The sequence below is a fragment of the Anarhichas minor genome, unplaced genomic scaffold, assembly GCF_050575085.1.
Source record: "Anarhichas minor isolate MPS153535 unplaced genomic scaffold, ASM5057508v1 ptg000007l, whole genome shotgun sequence".
NCBI classification, from domain to species: domain Eukaryota; kingdom Metazoa; phylum Chordata; class Actinopteri; order Perciformes; family Anarhichadidae; genus Anarhichas; species Anarhichas minor.
This window is the reverse complement of record NW_027466453.1, coordinates 15,510,586-15,531,111: the sequence shown is the minus strand read 5'-3', so window position 1 is coordinate 15,531,111 and position 20,526 is coordinate 15,510,586. Positions and strand designations below refer to the sequence as shown.

General features: G+C 45.5%; 1 protein-coding gene across 2 annotated transcripts in view; it reads right to left on the bottom strand.

The window, feature by feature from the left end:
- The window catches only part of tnrc6c1 (trinucleotide repeat containing adaptor 6C1), a 40,796-nt gene extending 21,894 nt beyond the window's left edge, over positions 1-18,902 (bottom strand). The window contains exons 1-4 of one of the 2 annotated variants that reach the window (XM_076086118.1): positions 18,629-18,896; positions 12,700-12,803; positions 11,872-11,893; positions 2,289-2,639 (exon numbers count right to left, since the gene is read on the bottom strand). In XM_076086118.1, coding sequence (XP_075942233.1) covers positions 2,289-2,639; positions 11,872-11,893; positions 12,700-12,762 — 436 coding nt within the window. In that variant the 5' untranslated portion in view covers positions 12,763-12,803; positions 18,629-18,896. Of the gene's footprint in view, positions 1-2,288; positions 2,640-11,871; positions 11,894-12,699; positions 12,804-18,628 lie in introns of both variants that reach the window. The other variant, XM_076086119.1, reaches the window with a different exon arrangement.
- Between the last annotated feature and the right edge of the window lie 1,624 nt (positions 18,903-20,526).

Here is a 20,526-nt window from a genome sequence, read left to right as displayed (position 1 = left end):
AGCATCATCAGCAGACTTAGAGAGCGCATCAAGTCGAGTATGCACAAACTCTCTCTCTGTTCACTAGACAAGCTATTAGCACATTAGCTGCACTGTTAGTTCACTAGACAAGGCCTGTTTATATTAAGATGCTATTTGTGAGACGTCAGCCTCGGTTGTGCTTAGCAAGTAAAATGCCTACTGGTACATAAAACCTTGACCTTTGCTTGATGGGCTTTAACTAAGGGAGTAGGGAGTTAATGCTATAGCCAATACATTATAGGATTACAAGCTCATTTGATTAGTTAACAGTCAAATAAACAAGTCAGAGAAGGCCAGGAGTTCATTATTGCCACAAAAAAGACATGATCTAAGTGCCTAAAAAGAGGATCTTCATTGAGGGTCTTTATTTGTATCGATATGAAATCTGAACTCTCGTCTTGAACCGTGGCCATTAAAAGCACAGCAGTGGTTGCTGCTGCTTACCTTTACAGCAGAGTAATCCTGCAAATGTCAAGCAGCGCAGGGATAACAAAGACTGCAGAGGAAGAGAATATTTGTGTTTACATGCACACGTATACATGTGGACAAACGGACCACGTTGATCAGCCCGACTTTTCAAGAGAGCCGACATGTGACCGGGTAATGAAAGACGGGGTGGAGTCAGCGGATGTAGAAGAGGGAGCGAGGGGAGGGAATGAATGCAGCTAGTGTGCTTTTACTGTTAGCTATCGGCAAGAAATGAAACTGTGAGACAATAGTTTTATCAGAAGACAAAGGCTGTAAGGACGGTAGTGGAGGTGGGTTTACCTGCAGCGCTCTGTGTGTGTCTTAAATAATATTGCTAAGCTAAGAAACTAAGCTGTGAGGTTTTTCAACTGATTGTTACTTCTCTGTGCACCAGTTCAGCGTGCAGTCTAGAGGTATACAAACACAAAAACCTCCCACTGGACTCCTATCCGTCTTTCAGTCTGGACGGTCCTCCCGTCTGTCTCTCCGTCCGAATGTAATCAGTCAGTTCAAAGACACACACAGAGAGCAAAAAGCAGAGCATAGCCAGAGAGGCCAGAGAGGGGCGGAGGGAAGCAGCAGCATTTACCGTAAGCCATGAGTCACTGCAGCCCACAGTACTGGACCTCTGCCATGCTCGCTCTCTCCTTCTCTTTCTTTCTTTCCCTTCTCACTCTGTCTTTCTATCAGTGCCAGGTCAGGCCCATTGAGGCGCCCGGCCAACTAGCTCGCTATGTGCGGCTCCTCCTCCAAACAACAGGAAATACTGTAGGGCTGGTCAGCGACGCTCAACGAGGAGTGGGAGGAGGATGATGATGATGATGATGATGATGATGATGATGATGATGATGATGATGAGAGGAGGAGGAGAAAGTAGGAGGACAGGGTAAACATCTCATCGCCATGGAGATAGAGCTGCATTCAAACAGCATCAGAGGGGTTTGACGACGCTCAGACACACTGATGGTAAAAATTAGTTTCCCTTTCCAGACAATGAAAAGTGCTCTAAAAATCTTCAAAGAGCACATGCCACTTTAATAAAAAAAAAGAATAGACCTTTACCACTTGGAAATACATTAGAACCTGATTTACTGTGAAATGTACACACACACACACACACACACACACACACACACACACACACACACACACACACACACACACACACACACACACACACACACACACACACACACACACACACACACACACACACACACACACACACACACACACACACACACACACACACGTGTTTACTTTCCATCCTCTACCCCCGTCCCCCTTTTATCCCCATTTCTAATTCCCAGCTAGGCCGAGTGAAAATAAACAGCAGCACCTGCGATGCCTTCACAATGCTCCTCAGGTAAACTGCCCTGTTACAATCACAGTGCCATACAAAAAGTAGACGTATAGCCACCGTCATTCAGGAATGCCAGTTTAAGCCAAAACACAACCACTCGTGGGCACAGCAGCTATAAGTCAAACAGATGTCCGGAAGGGTTGCACATAAAAATGGCAACATCGTGTGAACAAATATACCCTATGGGCGACAAACAGGACTAATACAAACGCACAGTGTGTTTGCTACTGAATTCCAACCACCACTCTAAGTAAAGGTAGCGTCACCTAATATAATGAAAGTACTTCACAACAACCTTCAGCTCTCCTACACCTAATGCCGCCTGTAAAGAAATACTAAAAGATTGTTCAATACACATGAATAGCATTTCCCTTTAAAGACGCTAAATAAAAAGGACTAAGAGATAGTGTGTCGCCAACAGAGTGTCTCGGCTGACCTGTAGGCAGGCTGGCTGTGGAGGAAGAGGAGCAGGAGAGAGAGGAGTGTATGGCTACTGCTGCTGCAGGTTCAGTTGTGGCGGGACGTCCCGTCGTGGTGAGAGGCAGAGTCCCGGAGGGCAGAGGCTGGCCCCTCTTCAACAGCTGCTTGTGCTCCTGCTGGCGGAAGCGCGGGGGCACCTCTCTTGGCGGGTAACGCTGCTGGAGCAGATTCTGGGGCTGCTGTGCTGTCTGCGGCTGACCTCCAGAGGGGGCGCGCTTGCCATTGCCACTGCTTGGGGGTACAGACGGGATGGCACTGGGGCTGATGGGGGGAGGAGGGGTGGGGTCTTGCTTGGCAGAGTCTGGCACTGTGGAGGTGGGAGGGTGGTGGGGGACAGGTAACAAGGGGGCAGAAACGCAGGGATGAGGGGGGGTACAGGAGCATTAGGAAAAGGCAGAGTTGTTGAGCGCACACTGGTGCCAAAACAATTAATGACTGATGAGGCAATGAAACGTTACTGTTTTAACTTGATTTGTCATTATATTTGACATTTTTAAAAGCAAAACAACAACCAAGCAAGAGATGACAGTTTCTGCCCCAGCATATACTGTATGTAAAAACAAAACAAAAACACTATCATCACTAAAGGTCACGTCTTTTCCTGAAAGCTGCTGCGGCTGAGCATTTCCTCCACCACTTCTTTTCAAAGCCATGGTCACTTCTGGATGAGGACCATAATGTCAAATTCAGAAAGGCTATATGCCGTCTCTCCTTCTACGCGGTGGTCAGCCCACACACACAAGGCTGCTCTTTGGGGAACCAAAGCACTGTAATAATCTCAGGGTGGTAACTGTAATAAACCTTCAGCCTTTAGGGATGCCAAGACACACAACCCTCAAGGTCTGCCATGCCGCCTCGTCACAGATTACAAGTGATGAAGAGGTCAAGTACCAGATAATGGACTTAGATCTGCCGGCTTGCATCATCGTGGGCTATTGTCTCCATCAGGACCGCACTGTATTATCGAGCCCAATCAACATCAGCTATTCATGGTTTGTGGCAGGTTATGGCCCCTGAAATGATCAACCAAAGCTGTTAACTGCTCATGCGGCTGCTGAAGCCAAGTGCTCTTTGTCCCACCAGCTTTAGTTACCCGTAGCAACAGAGTGTGATATTTTTTCTTCCTCTCACGTACACACGAAAACTGACATTCAAACGTATTAGCAAGCAGCTGCATATTTCCACATCCAGCACCTACGAAGCAACTTTATCTTTCATTTGGAGTCGTGTTTCTGGCCACCGAGCGGAAGTTCAATATTCACTCTCTTTTAGCTCTGTTTGTGTCTGCCAACTCCTGAGGGAAACACCTGCTTCTTGTAGCTGCTCCACTACGTTCACCACCCGTTTTTGCTGTAACCAGCTGCCTGCTGCTGCCAAAAACCTACATGTATGAGAGCGGTCGTGAGCTGAAACTCGCTATAAAACTCCGTAAAACCGAAGGGAGCTTCAGATTATCTGTGGGTTCATCACCACGAGCGATGCCTCTCACATTACACATGCTCCACATTCAAGTCTGCACGCTATAAACAAAGAATGTCACTTTGTAAACAATGCCAAAAAGTAAACCAAAGCTATTAAGTGTAAAGTCATCAGCAGGCTAATATCCTGTGGCTGAATGTGGAAGTGGAAGGTCAGAGGTCACCACTAAGTCAAACAGGATGATCAGCTCGGGGTCACAGAGCCGCTGCTGGGTGAGATGCATCATGGGACATCGAAGCACACTGGGTAATCGCCTCAGTACTTTTCCTTACATAATAGAATAAGCTGGTGAACTAGAATGTAAACAGGATGCAAAAAACTACACATACTGCTCAAGAACAAACCCAAACATCAGCTGATCCCACATTGTGTGCACGCAGCCAAAATGGTATTCGAGTTTTTTCTGGTAATAAAACACAGAAGGGAAGGGGGGGGGGAGAAGCGGTGCTTCGACATTGGCTGCCGTCCCGAGTGTGTGCAGTGAAGCAATGAATAACTCGCACACATGCAGCCGGCCCGACACACACGAAAACAAAGAGTTATGTAATGCGGAGGCCCACGCTGAGGGGAGAGGACAGGATGGTGTCGTGGAATAGACTTTTCACACAGCCTTGTAAATACTGACAGACATGTTCGCTCACACGTAACAACCAATTGCTTCTCGTTTTTCTGTGTACGTTTGTGTCCGTCATGTATGTATGTGTGTGTGTGTGTGTGTGTGTGTGTGTGTGTGTGTGTGTGTGGGGGGGGTTCCCGATGTAATTTCTTGTCCCCAGTACCGCAGGCCGTCTATTAACCACGACCGACGTCTGCATGGTTTGTTCCAGTTTCACACGCATCCGTCTGTGTGTCTCCCTCTCCCTGCAGGAATCAGGGGGGACGCTCGATCGGATTTCTCTACATCTGCTCCATTTCCTCTCCATTCATGTGCTCCATCCCTGCCCACCTTACCCTGCTCCCCTCTTGCTTTCTCCTCCATTAACTGTGATCCACTACTATCCTCTCGTCACTACTACTCTGCTACTTCTCCCTGCTTATTTTAAGAGTTGATTTCCTCTTAAACACAAGAGGACTTTGTGGTTGTGCCACAGTATATAGTAACAGCTATGAAGGCAATCGCTGTACAGTTGGGACTCTGGTGTGTGACGTAGACTCTTCTGGAAGCTTGGGGGGGGGGGGGGGGAGGGGGAGGGGGGAAGCTGGCTGGCTGCTCTATCCGCCAATAAGAGCGAGGAGAGAGAGCGGAGGAAGGGAAGGCGGTAGAGCAGGGAGGGTAAAAGTGATGAAGAGAATGGTGTGTGTGCAACAGTCTCCACCCCCATGCGCGCTCCACTGTGAGCTCCAGTCTCGCTGCCTGAAACCAGCTCGGGTCTAAATCCGCTTTCAATTAAAACACTATTTGACTAGAGTGTGCCACGCTGCGCAGGATTATTTTTCTCAAGACAACGACGGGAGACCTGCGCATTAAGTAACATGAAAGCGACTGATGCATTAAAACAAAAATGTTCTAATAATTACAATTATTTTCATTAGGAAAATGTGATTAGGAAAAGGATCAGGAACAAATAGGTAAATAAAAACATTTTGGCATCAGCGAGGGGAGGCTTATGCACGAGTCTCACAAGGCAGAAAAAAAGTGAACTAGAGTAAAAAGAGATCTGAGTCACTTGCTCTGACAGCCTATTTGCAAAAACACAGTCCTCAGCTGTGCAAGTGCACAAGAGAATTCCCAGTTCATCAAAGATGCACATCAAACCGTGGCCTTGGGGCTGTGTGCGCTTCATGCAGGGGAAGATGTCTCATTTTCCACTTTAAAGGGGGTCTTCATTTTCTGAGAGAAGAAATGATAAGCTAGCTCGCCCGACTGTTACATGTTGGGGGGGGGGGGGGGGGGGGGGAGGCGATCCCCTTCTTTCTCCCTCTTGGGGGGGAAAGAAGAAAAACAAGCCACTTGACCTTAAAGATAAAAGATCCTTCTGTGTGTGAGCTTTATAAGTGGAGGTCTATGGAACTGTTCAGGAGGACCCACAGGAAGTACTGTGGACTGGCCCATGTAGGTACCATTTAAAGCACCTGTAATATTCAGAGGCCTTGTATGGACCCGCTGTAAAACAACTGCAGGAACAATTTCACAAGCTGTGAATTCATGCGTGAATTTCATCAAATAACACACTCCTGATTGCACATGGGTCTTTAAATATCAGCTGATAGTATCACTGATGAGCACGCATTTCAACATTTTCAAGTCGGGAGGCATTTTCCTCTCGCTGGGAAAATGTAATACTGTGCAGAGAGCAAGACATTTAACAATTACACCGGCGCAGCTTAAAATGTCGACCTGAGCAAAAGTGCTTGGGTGCCAAATTCCAATAATATCAGTGCTCGTCTACCTCGAGGTTTAATAATAGCGCCATGCCGACTCTGCTTTCCATTCATCAAAGTGGATCGCCTTCGAGTAATCACAGATATGCATGAAAAAGTTCAGTTTGTTAGTGATTATAAGCTTTCCGTAGCTGAGCTTTTAATCAGCCAAGGTATGGCCTGAATGAAGCTTTTAAAAATGACCCAGAGAACATATTGTTCCTCGAATAAAATCGAAATTCTAAACCGTGTCGCTGGGGCTCAACGTCCAGTAGGATGCGTGCTTCTATTTTAACATGCAGGTTCATGGGCTTCTATCAATCAGGCTCTATCGTTTGGACAAATTCTGTATCAACAGTGCAACAAAGAAATAAAATCTTGAGGAATCTTGAGGATGCAGATTTAGCTCCTACACTAAATAAATACCCATGTATATACACAAAAATGTATCCTTTTTCTTGAGTAGAAAGGTGAATATAGCCCGTTCATTCATGTGTATCCATGTAGATGATATATACTGCCAAAGTGTCACACTACACTACTCTAATTGAAGCAGAAAAGGAAACAAGGAAATGACTAGATTCTTATCAGATGTCTATTGAAGAGGAGGCGGCAGAAAGCGTATCAACGAATCACGAGCGAGCCGGGGAGGCACGTCTTTAGAGTTCTCCATCTCTTTCCTCCTGTGGGCTTTAAAATGTGAGCACTGAGCCTCACATGAGAGGAGATTAAAGGGCTTAATTAGAAGTGAATAAATATGACACTGTAGTTAAAGAGAGAAATCCTTCCCTCGCTGCATCACATCCAGCGCAGACAAAACTGCTATTTAAAAGCACTCGATGTCTGACAGCACGGTGCAAAGAACAACAAGGATATATAGGTCAGAGCATTTATCAAACGGTAACTAGACATCTGAACATAACTGCACACCCGAGTGGTATAACACATTGGAAGTCATCACGGATTACTCTCACCGGCGACTCTCGTCTTTTAATAAGCGTTTCTAACCTGAACTGTCCTCAACATGCAGAAGGGTCACCAGAAGAGTCACATGACAGATTAGAGGAACGGTTGCCTGTATGCCCGCTGCTCTCAGGAGACAAGTGGAAGACAGACAGACAGACAGACAGACAGCCTCCCTCCCTGGACTCATCACTCCCCCGTCCCCGGCCTTCTGTGCCAAATGCTGCAGGCAGACCAGATTCCACTGTCTGTTATGATTTAGAGGAGGTGATGTGTGAAAGAAAGAGGAGCGTCCCGTCCTCCTGACCTGTGCAGCACCCGCTGGGCCAACACCGTTCACCCAAAAATGATTGAGACCGAAACATGGGCTTCATACAGAAACGACAAAGGGCTGCATTCTTTTTTTTCTTCTGCAAAAATGTCACCTTGTTACATACAAGACACCCAAATGATTAAATATTTTGTATCCCTGGACATGTTTTTGCATAACCACAGATTCTCTCTCTCTCTCCCTCTCTCTCTCCCTCCCAAGGAATTCTCATAACACCCTTTAATTCACCACTTAAAATAAGATAAACACACATTTCTGACCCACTAACCTCCATGTTTAGCAAAAAGAAAAAAATATGCGGATAGACATCATTCGGAGGCTCCAGACTAACTTCAACTCTTTATCATCCATGTTGCCTTTCAGATAACGCTCTGCTCTGAAAAGACATTTAATGAAGACAGGCTCGCATAAACAATTTATAGCGTAACACTCCACAACAGCAAAAATCCAGCCGTTACCCGCGTTGCTCTTTAAAATGTGGTTTATCAGCACCATTAAAGCAGCACTCCTTGGGACGCGACATGCAGAAGAGGCGGCGACGATGACAACCGGCACGCTGGTATAAATTACCCCCGGATCACACCGCAATTTATGACTCTCCAACACAAAGCGCTGGGCGTAATTAAGTGAATGTGAAACGGCAAATTAATCTGTTATGAAATGACTGCCGCGACACTACTTTATAACAATGTTATCTTTTATTGCGCTGTGTAAGTGTGCGTCTTGATGTGTATGTATGTTGTGCCTTATCTATTTAAAAAGACGTCGCATGAACAGAAACACAATTAACCCTTAGAAATTAACTCTAGTTCAGCTAGTTGGTGGCAGACGGCCTGTTGGTGTTGCTATGGTACACAATAGCTATGATGGGCCCAAAAATGATCAAAGTTAGGCTCATTTATCTGGGACTTTCTTGATGAGGGCTGGTCAGTGGCACCACACAGGAACTGCCTGGTATACACACACCCACACACACACACACACACACACACACACATACACACATCAATGTTTGGCTCTACTGTGACACAGTGGAGACAAAGGGTGAACAACAGCTACATGAATGCTACTAGTCTTTATTTGCATGCATGTTCTAAGTTTAAACGAATGCATCAGTAGACGCTGCATGTTATGTTAAAATACATAGATTTTAGGGTGCTTTTGCACCTGTAGTTCTGTAGATTTGGTCCAGGCCAAAGGGGAAGAATATACATTTTACAATACATTATTTAGGTCACATGAACTGACAGTTTTATGGGCTGTCATCTTGTTTCTTCACATCTACATGGACTCACAAATGGAGATTCAATTCTGGTAACTGACAGGAAGTCATGCTGCACTTTACTTGGCCTTATCTGTTTATTTACCCTGCTCTGGTGTCACAAAGAGTGCACCAATAAATAATTGATTATCTTTTGAGACTGCTACTGCTGCTTCGGGATGTACCGTTCCAGCATTTTTGAGTCCCCGATACCAACAGCTGGGCTTTGGGAATCGGCCGACACCGAGTACCGATCCAACACCAGTGTTTAAATAAGAAGCTGTATGTCACCGTGTGGAAGTGATCGGGATCATTCGGGCTAGACTTCTTTAAAACAAAATGTAACAAACAAATACAAAGTTCCTGAATTGATATTTAACAATAAAATAATAAATCCTTCAGCAACTTGGTAAAAAAGATCTACTGTCATCGATACCTGATCCAGCTATTTGAGTCAGTGTCTGCCCGATATCGGTACTGGTGGATCCCTACTGCTAAGGAAGAACAGAGGCTCTCATACGTTACTATTACAGGAGGATGGTTACCGAGTACTGGTCACGATATGTTTCACTCATTTCTAATGAAGAACTGTCAAAATAGGGTAGGACACAAGCTCAACACACCTCTCTTCACACACATGCTGTCATGCATACCTGTTACCAACAAACGTCTACCGATCTCTAGGAAATGGATTAAATGATTAAATGATAGTTCAGCCTTTGTTTATGCTAAAATCGTGGTTGGACCGTTTTGCTTTCAACCCACAATGCACCGGAGTCCTCTATGAAGCGAACTGACATCCTCCTTTTCAGGCGGTCTCACTCTTGTTATCTAGTCCTCTACAGAGTTCAACAGCTTTCACACCGTCGCACCAGGTTAAGTGTTAAGTGTGCACCCTCATAGGTATCTCTGTATCTGGAGGTGAACGTGCTTCGTCTGCTAATGAAATTCATAACATTCTCAGTGAGGGTTAGTGAGGCAGAGAGCGGTCTGCGTCGTGCTTGTGAGTAGCGATGTACGACTGTATGAGTAAAACCATACGTGTGTGTTATATGCTGCTGGCGTTTGTCCTACAAGGGGACTGGTAGAGTGAGAGTGTGTCTGAGAGGTGAGCCAGTAGAAGCATCCTACAAAAGGGCCCCCTCAGCTGTGCCGGCAAACAGGAAACTAGCGAGCATTCTCACAGTTTCACATGGCTCCGTCTGTTCCTTTTGCTCTCGCCTGCCCTCTTCTAGTTCTCTCAAGTCGACCGAAGGCGGCGTGTTTTAGCAGCAGCCTCCCTACACTTTGCACAAATGTAACGACTACAATTTAAACCCATTTCTTTTCCTTCCAGCCCACCTTCTTCTGCTCCCTTTTCCCCTCCTGCTGGTCCCAAAGTGGGCCTCTCTGCTAGACTAGACAGGAGGTGGTGTAGTGTTACTATGGTGCTCAGGGTCTTGCTGGAGATCTCCTGTGTACGGATGCCTGTTTATTCAGCCTACGCGCCAGCAATGCTCTCCTAATTAGTTCCCAGTGTATCCTTCATTAGTAGCAGATACAATCTGCCTCTTGATTAGTCACATATTAGTCCAAAATTGGAATTTTTGACAATATTTAATAAATATTCTTTGATTTGAGATTTTCAGAGATCCTTCTGCATCTCTGACTGAAATGTATTTGTGGTGAAACAATAATAATAACCTTCTTTTTAATCTATTAGTCGTAAAAATCCAATAAATAATCATCAAGTAGGAATTTCTTGATTCAAGAGCAGGACTACGGGAAACAAACCAAAGCGTCACGATGGACACGAGCATATCCAAGTAAACAAATGTGTACAATATGCTAAAAAAGTCAAACTTGACATTTAAGGGGGTGAAGTAAAAATGAGGTCATGGCACATCGCCCTTTTGAGCAGCAGCCAAGAATATAATTGTGCAAATCACATCCGAGTTTGAAGAGGGGGAGAAAAGAGTATATGGGTCAATTTGTGGATGCTGTGAAACAACACAAAGTAAATAAGAGACAAAGAGAATGCTAACGCAGCCAAACCCAGATCACGTTCATGAGTGCAGCATACTGAGGGGCTGAAAGTGACTCAGACGAGAGGAATACGAGGTGGGAGAGGGGGGGGGGGGGGGGCACCTCTGTGACACTGCAGCCTCATTAACTCATCCTTCAGGGAGACGGTGGGAGGTCGGGGCACTGACTCCTGACGGTAGAGAGTTCACAGGAGTATGTACTAAGAGTTCTAAACAAAAACTGGCCTCCACAACTCACACAAACACATTAGTCTGAACACGAAGGCAGTGTAATTAGGTGTCCCCTCCGCCTGCTGCCATTAAGGCCATGCTGCCACAAGCACTAATCAGATTCCACCCTGGCCTATCCCTTACTAGACATTAAGTCCCATCTGCCGCCTCATCCAGGAGATCTGCTGCTGGGCTAACTGACTGTCCAACGCCGTCTACCCGCCTCTCTCTGGTCATTAGGAGCACTGGCTTGGGGAAACAAAGTGAAGAGTGGGTCTGCAGCTGCCACAGAGCAAAACCTGCAAGCTAAACACAATCTTCACTTCAGAAGTCAACTTTTATTCGCCTCTTTTTTTACGGTTTGTTTCGTGGTTCTCTCGCTCTTCTCTCCTGGGGTTCCTCCTCACCTCTACCCTCCTAGGTATGCTGGAGGAGCCCACGAGGAGGCCTGAGGAGCAGCTGCACCATCCCCCCTGCTCCTTATTAGTCTCGTATGGGCACCTGGGCTCCACCTGGCTGCTGCTAATATTTCCAGTTAAAAGATGTTTTACTATAATAAAAAGTAATGCTTCACATCCACATAGCACAGCAGCGAACAGACCGAAAATTGAGGCTCTGAGGCACAAAAATAAAAAGCGATCCTGCACAGGAGTTATTCATCTAATTAGGAGGATAGGAACTTTAACACACCCATACGATGAGTCTCCCTACTGTTTGAAAACATCGTATCACAGACTCATTGCAAGGTTCAAGGCAGACGTATATTTTTTTGCCTGCATTGTGAAACTTTGTGCTATTGCACCTGCAGCACGTTGTAACACAAACGCAAAGTCATATTTACATTTAAAGAAACAAAGAAATTAAACTAAATGAGAGGCATTTTAGTTCAGCACAAGAAGCCACAACTCACCTTTGGTTCTCTGTTCTGTGGCCTGAGAAAAAGAGGAAGAAATACATTAGCCACAGAAAAGACAACTCCTAACTTATGACGCAATAAGCACCTTTTATAAGTGAGCATTGTGGCTATATGTTAATGCGCCATCAACATCTGAGTCGCATTGGCCGGCTCTCCAGCTGCATGACAGCGCCAGAGCACCTAGCCGGGGCAATCGGACCAAAATGTTCAGGGACTGTTTTTTTTTTTTTTTTTTTTTTTTTTTTTTTTTTTTTTTTTCTTTCTTCTTGCTCATCTATTGAAATGCTAAAAGGTTCACGTTCCTTCCTGCTGCTCGACAGGGTGAGCGGGTTCACTGGGCTCGTGGCTGTGGGAGTGGGTGTAAAGTAGATAGCACAAGTGCTCCCCTCATTCATTACGAACAGACATCAACATGCTTTCACCAGCACCGACGAGCATGACCCACTGAATGAAAAAGTGAGGAGGAGGGGCAGAGGTGGTGGTGGGGGGGGGGGGGGGGGAAGACAAAGACGACAACTACATAAAGGTCTGGTTAATGCTTCTTGTGGAAAACACACACACACGACAACATGCCTGTGATGTAACTTCAGCAAAAACTCCTGAGCTCAATGAAGACTTCACCAGCTAACATTTAAAATAGTAAAGATGGCGTCGTCTGAGATTAACGGAGGAAAAGGGAAGTGGAAGTACTGTCTCGGGTAGCTTTTCTTGTCATTGTTGGGGGATGCTGGCCATGCATGAACGGTGGGTTAACAGTATTTTACCATGTTGACTAAACGATGGGCAATTCAAACTATAAGATGAGTGTGTGTCAAAGCTCACCTTTTTCTGAGCAGCTTCTTTCTTTTTCTTCTCTTCTTGCTTTTTCTTTTTCTTATCTTCCATCAAATGGTTCTCTTCTCGTGTTTTTTTGCTTCTTCTCACAGCTTAAATACAAAGAGAGAGAAGAGAGAGAGAGAAAGAGAGAGAGAGAGAGAAAGGGACATGGTTTTATCCAAATTGCCAACTGAGGACATGAACATGAAGTGGTTTGCTATTTCTTAGCTGCATTGTTCAGTTGTATTGTTGCTCTCCAAGGTAAAACCTGTGTCGTCAATAGCTGCTGTTGTTACACACCAGATCACGTGAGTGAGAAGAATGTGGGTTTGTTTTGCACTTTGCATTTTAAGATGTTTTGAACTGTGCAAACTGTGCATGTGTTTTGGTGGTCTTTGGGGTTGGCTCTGGAAACCATTAAGGAGGCCTTGCAGGTCTAGTATAGTGGGGTTCCATGAGCAACAGCGAGGGCAACGGGATCCCAACACAACTGATATTTGGGGCAGACCAACAGAAAAACAACCCATGCCAGGATTCTGGGTCGTAGACTTTAGAAAGTCTCCCCCCCCCGACCGGGTTATAGTCCATCCTACATCATTTATACCCAATCCTGAGAGGAAAAGTGTTCAACACAGAGACACGCTATCTGAAAACCACCTGACGATGCCTCGTAGTTCCATGTGCAAGTGCACCCAGCTGAGAGCTTTATCTATCCTAATCCTCCACACGGAAAAACAAATAAATAAAAGCTGGAAGCCGGGTTTTTTTAAGGACTGAGGGAAGTGGAAAGAAGCCTTACATGTGAAATTAAAACCATCAGCCTTTTCTGCTGCCGTGCCTATGCTGCTGCAGGCGACAGCGGTGTGTGGCATTGCCTGGCAACAAGCACTCCCAGAGGTCCCGGTGAGCAGTCGGGTGCAGACAGACAGGCAGACAGACAGGCAGGCAGGCAGACAGAGAGGCAGACAGAGAGGCAGACAGACAGAGAGGCAGACAGCGTCTTTACCACCGCGCTAAAATCAGTTTGATTGTGGAGATTCAATAATAGAAATGGAAATACCAGAAGATAGATGAACTCGGACAAGCATCAGACAGTATCGAGCACAAATCTGAGCTTATAATTGAGCAATTATTGCGTCAGGGCTTGGAGCATGTCATGACAGCGAGGGTTCAAGAGAGGACTTTGAATATCCCCCCCAAAAAAACAAAAATTATGCTTTTCCTCTTCCTGAATGTTATTTCTCGACCTCAAAAGGCAAACGTAAGAAGTTCAACCAAGAAAGAGAAACGTTAGAAACCACCAAACACAGCGGTGAGAGAATTGAACTATGCTTACATTTAGCTAGCTTATGCTGAAACATTGTTTTGTTTTTTAGAGTTGTGTGCTGTCATTCCAATATGTTAGGATGGCAAAAAACATTTTCTTCACTTTAATGAAGAAAATAGTTAAGTAAGAAAGCAGAAAGCCCCCCTAGTGTTTAAAGAAGTCAAGTAGGATGCAACCTAAATGCCTCTAAATGCTGCTATGAATGATACGAATGGTTGAGCTCAGAGGATAGAATACAAAGAGCTGTTATTGGTTTAAATTTGAAAGTAATGCGTCAGTGCACTTTCCTCCATATGTGAGTTATTAGACCCTGTGAGTGATCATCTTCTCTTGAAGCACACTTGTGAGATGTGCATTCTTTCCAACAGGACAGAAAGTGCACAGTAATGTGCGGTATTCCTGTACTGTGGACAGTGAACTCTGGTTTTTACAATCTGATCTTGCAAAGTGTGCAGCAATGCTTTGAGAACAGCAGCTGCTGCCACCGTCTCCCAGAGGCCTCAGTCACCTCCGCTCTCAGACTGAGAGGCGAGCGAACAGGTGACAAAGAAGAAGGAAGGAGCCTCCCCGTTCACCGCGAAGATCAGACCCCCACAATGTTTCTTTTATCTTTCTAATTTCATCTTTAACACCGCAGTCACACTTGGAGAAACTGTTACACAGTCAGGAATCTACCCGGAGAACTGCTATTGTTAAGGATGTTAAGTGACACCGTTAGTATAAAGTATAAAGCATCATTTCAAATGGCCGATCAGTGACGTGCACATCACATGCGGAAAGAAATACATAAATAAATAGGAAACTGGAATCTCTAAACGACCCAGCTATGGCAACACATGTTTTAATATATTTTTGATGGACGTACTTTATATTTAATTCCGTTGGTGTGAAACAGCACCAACCATGGCTGTTCTGAATTAACTGTACACCGATGGAGTTCAGTCCAAGAACAAAGTCATCCGTCAGTGCCAACAGATCCAAATATGCAAAAAAACAAAAAAAAAACACACAAACAACAACCTGTGACTAGTCATTTCAGTTTGAACGATATTCTCAGACCATCCCTCCCTCGCTGGGCCTCCGGGCCGTCCTGGCGCACACATGCCTTCAATGTTTACAGGAGCTGAACAATGAATTCAGCCAAACCTGCAGCAGTCCAGGCCTGATGGTTCAAAAAGGAGGCCGCGTGATAAATAGAGCCTCTTTATCACTGGAATGTAGTTCAGATTGCGAGCGTTAGATCGAGTTGTTGGGAGAATGCTTTCGGGCACAAAAAACAAACCGCCTCCGTCCATTCACCTTATCTGCAGCATCATAAACACTTATTTTTACCCTCAAGAGGCTGGATATGGAACCTTGCTGGTGCAGCTGCTGTGCTAAATATAGCGGGTGCTGCTCCTTTCAAAGGCATCAGTGGGGCTCGTGTCATGTAGGATCAGAGGATAAGAGAGATGCTCCGGTTAATGTGAGCTGCTGTCGGCCTCCGACCCGGATGAGGAGCGCGAGGGCCGGGGAAAGCGTCAAAATGATTTCGGTTTAAGAAACACCGGGTCCCAGAGCAATGAGAGCTGCCATGTCATTTCCAAACATCTGCCTGGATCGGACAGATGTGCTGGCTGATGGTGAGATGCAGTAATGGTACCCTCCTGCCCTTTAGGATGCTGCAGCATCTCTGGAAATATAAGGGCACTTCTATGTGAAAAGGCATGAGACGTCATTTTAATTAAACCAGTATTTAAAAAGATAAAGAGTCCCCTTCGACATTAATTATGATGATTTTCAAAATAAAAAACAATTCCAAGGAACCCTTTAATTAAATGTAGATAATAGCATAATATTAATAACATAAAGTTTGTTTTTTAAAATCACTAAAATCACTGCCGTCTTCATTGTAGGTCTACTTGTATTAGTGTGCCGAGCTACATCAGGAGCAGCCATTTGTAGCGGGGAAGCTCAGCTCGTGTGGATATGAAGGAGGTAGGTCAATGAGCTCAGCTCTGTTGTGGAATTACACCCTCCTGTCAGAACAACAGGATTAGAGCTCGGTGTCCCTCTGAAAACCAGACAGACACTCACTCTGCTGACAAAGGGGGAAACAAAAACCACACACAGTCTGACTGGGGAGATACCAAGGACAGCCGAATATCAGCAAGTGTTCAATTTGTAGAAAATGAAGCAAGAGAGGAGGGAGAGTCGATGTGTGTGCAAGGTGGACTTGTGGACGTGTAAATGCCGAGCCGGGGCCCACATCAGAGCGATGAAGATGAGAGGGGATGCGATTGCTGGGGCTGCTCTGTGTGCATGTGTGAGAGATGGGGGAAGGGGTGCTAGACGGCAGTCGCTGGGCACAGAGCCAGGAATGCCTTCGCTGCGAGCCAAACAAGAGCCCTCGGGAGGACGCTCGCTAGCAACCGCAGCAGCAGCAGCAGCAGCCGCCGCCACAGCTATGGCACAATGTGTGCAGCTCGCTCTGCTCTCACACTTTAGGGCAAGACAAGCTTCAAATGCATACAACCACAAATGCACCGCCAAAACAAAACAAAAAGCAAAAAGGCCAAATTAGTCACCTGTACACCTTTGAAATCATGTGAAGGCTTGGTACGCACTAACAAAGTCCTTGTGCTCTGCAAAGAGGATTGCGCTCTCTAAAGTACTTGAAGCTATTCTCAGTGGGGTCATGTTAATGCTTTCTTGACCTGAGCTAACGACAAGGAAAAGAGAAACTTGTGCTGCTATCCTGGCACTCTGAACAGGCCCCTAAAATAACTTGTATGGACACACTCCAAAAGGACCGCCCCCAGTCCCAATGTCAGTCGTCTGCTCCAGAAGTAATGGGAACTCTTCCACCAGACAATTTATTGGTCCAGGAGATCAAAGGACGTCCCCAACAAATGTCTTTTTGAACTCCAAATCACTCAGCTTTCTCACAGTTTCCGCATTTGACTTCATGAACTGAAAAGAAATCAAGAATCTGTGTAATAGCCTGAATGAGATCTCCCATAACTGCTGAGCTGTTCTACGATTAGGAAAACACTTTAAAGTAGCATAAAAAATACTTCCAAGTGTCTGACACCCCATTACAGAGAATTAGAATTAAAGCAACTATCTGACCAGCATTCAAAGAAACTTTTCTATAAACTCAAACATTTCTTTGACAGCAATAAACTGCTTTACTCAGAATGCAAGCTCATCATTTCCACTGGAGGCCTCCAGCTGAGCATCCGATCACTGACACCAAAACAACTCGCCAAAACCAAATGACACAACCTGGCAAAAAAACAACAACAAACAGCCATCGAGTTTTGAGCCGAAAGTGAGGCCGTGACCTTAAGCCTTATAGTAATCACCGTATTTAGTGGCCTGTTTTTGTTATCAAGCCCCCCTTTGGCGCCTCTTTGTGAATACACACGGCCTCTTTCAGAGGCTTGGGTGCTGACTGGGGGCCCCTGACCCGGCAGGGAAAGAAAAAAGCCCCCCCACACAGCCCCTTTCCCCCTTTAACCGCCACCATCTCTTCATCCCTTGCCAGGCGCAGGCCCAAATGAAGGACTCTAAACACATTAGTAAAACCAGCGGGCCTCAAAGCTTACGTCAGCCTGAACCTCTACATGCATCAGGGTGCTGCTGGCATTCCCGGTCTCTGTACACACTGGCTTTCTCCTTTAGGAGTGTGTGTGCCACTGCAGGAGCTGCAGCAGGAGGCGGGCAGTGATGTGTTCGTCTCTATGGTGAAGGGAATACACGGGAAGCGATCTTTAGATGCAACATATCTCAAAAAGGTGTGACATGACTCTTCAATGCTTACAACTGTGGACTGGCTTGTTTGATTTCCAATACGCACACAGTCTTTAAGATATGAAGCAGTCGTGCAAACAGCACTCAAGGTTATGACAAGGCAATGAAAAGGCACAGCTAAAAACAGCTCTCTAGTCTCAGCATTTCTATTTTCTGCATGTTAAAAAGCAGCCGATCCAACCTTTGTTGTTGTTCAATAAGTGGAGGAAAAAAAGGATGCATGGGAAACACACATTCTTTGGTAAATACGACTGGAAAGGCGAGCCATACGTGGACATGTGTACAGTAAGTAAACACAGCTTGCTGATGCGTTCACTGCCCGTCAGCCGATTGCATGTCAGACCCAGCTCGCTCTGCAGAGCATGTTGTGTGAGAATGAGCTGCAGCGATTTCCATGTCAACTCCACTCCTACACACCAGTGCAACGGCAACCGATGTCTGCCCGAGCGACTACAAATACGGCAACTCGACCGAGCAACAACACAGGGTGCCCTTGAATCGCAAGCAACTGCAGCCCAGTGTGCAGGTTAATAAGGTGCAACTAGTCCCGGGTTAAAAACCTACGAAATCCGTGCTACGGTCAGTAACCGATGCACAAGGACCCGACAACTGCGCTAAAGAGCACTCGCAGCTAAAGAAAACATTGATGTCAAAGTGGGCTGAGCTCAACATATTTTCATTCCCTCTCCAGCTGCCATATTTTAACTTCAAAATCACGCACATTTCCGAAAGCGAGAGAAGCGATGAAGGTGCAAATCTGTCGTGCAAAAAAAAAAGAAAAAAAAAAAAAGGCGAGGGGTGAATAAATCCTACCATGAAGCGTTCAGGAGGTTTTCGTTGGCGGCGGAGCCTCTGCAGCCATTTTGTAGTAACTGACCGGAGAGCAGCAGCTTCGAGACGGTTGAATCGGTGGTAACGACGGGAGGGGGGAGGAGCTTCACCGCGCCACGTGACCTTCAATAACAAAACAAACTGGTCCCACTTCCCCAACGCTCCACCCACTCACGGCGTTTCCACGACAACTGCAGCCCCTCCATCACTCCTGCTTCTCTCTCCAGCTTGCGGCTGTGTGGCCTCGTGCACCCCAAACCTCCCCCCTTCCTTACGAGATATATATATATATATACACACACACACACACAGCTAAAGAAGAAAGTTAGCAAGTATATCAGTCCATCGACTGCGTGTGAAACGTCTGTTGTCCTACGGGGATAAATACAACAGCGTTTCATTCTGCAGTTTGTGCAGCCGTGCTACGCTTTTACACCAATAGAGGGCACAGTTACTACTATTTAGTCCACACTGTGCTGCTGAGGTGGTTTCAGCTCTATAATTACTAGTTATATAAAAACACAGTCATTTGTTAATGGTTACGAATGTTTATGTCTCGTGACTCCTCACAAAAACAATGTCTACTTGACATGTTTCACCTTCGTGTCATTTTACTTGGAGCATTTTCATATTACTGAATTGCTACTTTTACTTCCTTAACTAAGGAGCTGACTACTTCTTCCACGACTGGGTTTCATTTTGATTTTATGATCTTTATGTTCTGCCATGTTGATGCCAAATGTTTGCACGATAAGCCATATCAGCGTCAGGTTATGAAGGCCTCTGTAACAATGTTCAGACTATTTTCCCAACTCACTGAATCCTTTTAGGGCCACGGTTGGCTGTAGTTGTCCCAGCCAGCAGGCCCGTAGTCACCTTGGACATGTCAACAGTACCACTCAAGGCTTAGAGACAGTTTAGAGTAGGCACCTAACCTGTATTTAAATCTCTGTAATGTGGGGCGGAATGGAGGAAATCCCTGTGACATATGAGGAAGACATGGCGGTGGAGAGGAGTCCAGGTCCTATCAGTGTTTGATGACACCTGGAAGTGTTCTTGGATCCATCCTCTTTATATATATTTTCTATTCCTTCATAGTGTAATAATAGTGTAAAAATAATATAATAAATAATAATATAAATACAACCAACAGCTTAAGCATTGACTGATACATCAACATATTTACAGTATACAGGTGGTGTAACCAGTCACTTCCTTAAATCAATATTTTGGTCACTTCAGAGAGAGAAATTCCTTCCACGCATTGCTCAGAGGAAACTTTATCTCCAGCATCGAACTGAGGAGAGACAAATAGGATTGGAGTGCGTCCCGGGCCAATATGTCACCACTCACTGAGCCAGATCTGGAGCTGAGTAGATATCCTCATCAGCAGACATGTAAGTCTGACAGGGAAATGATTCTGAAAAACATAAAATGGTGAACACCCACAAGAAATGACCGTGAATCTGATTACAAAGCAGGGTGATCTCCACCGTGCGCTCGCAATTACACAACCATCTGTACCTGTGTCGAGGGCATATGGATTACGGTGCCACCCACATCTGGATAATCGGAGGGATACGCATTACTCCGACGGTGGCAAAACACAATTATTCAGTCTACAAGATGATGGAGTGCAAGGGGAGAAGTGTGTGGAGAGGAGAGGAGGGGAGGCACTAATCACACACCGCGGTGATGAATCTTCAGAGTGTCACGGCAGTAGATAGATTACCTGAATCAATTTTGAACTTTGAGTGTTTTGTGTGTGTGTGCACGCGTGTGTGTGATGTTTCCACAGTGACCACATTCTGGGTGATATCATCTTCTATATCGTGTTTTTTAGCTAAAATGCATCAGATTGTTATTTTGTGACTTGGTCA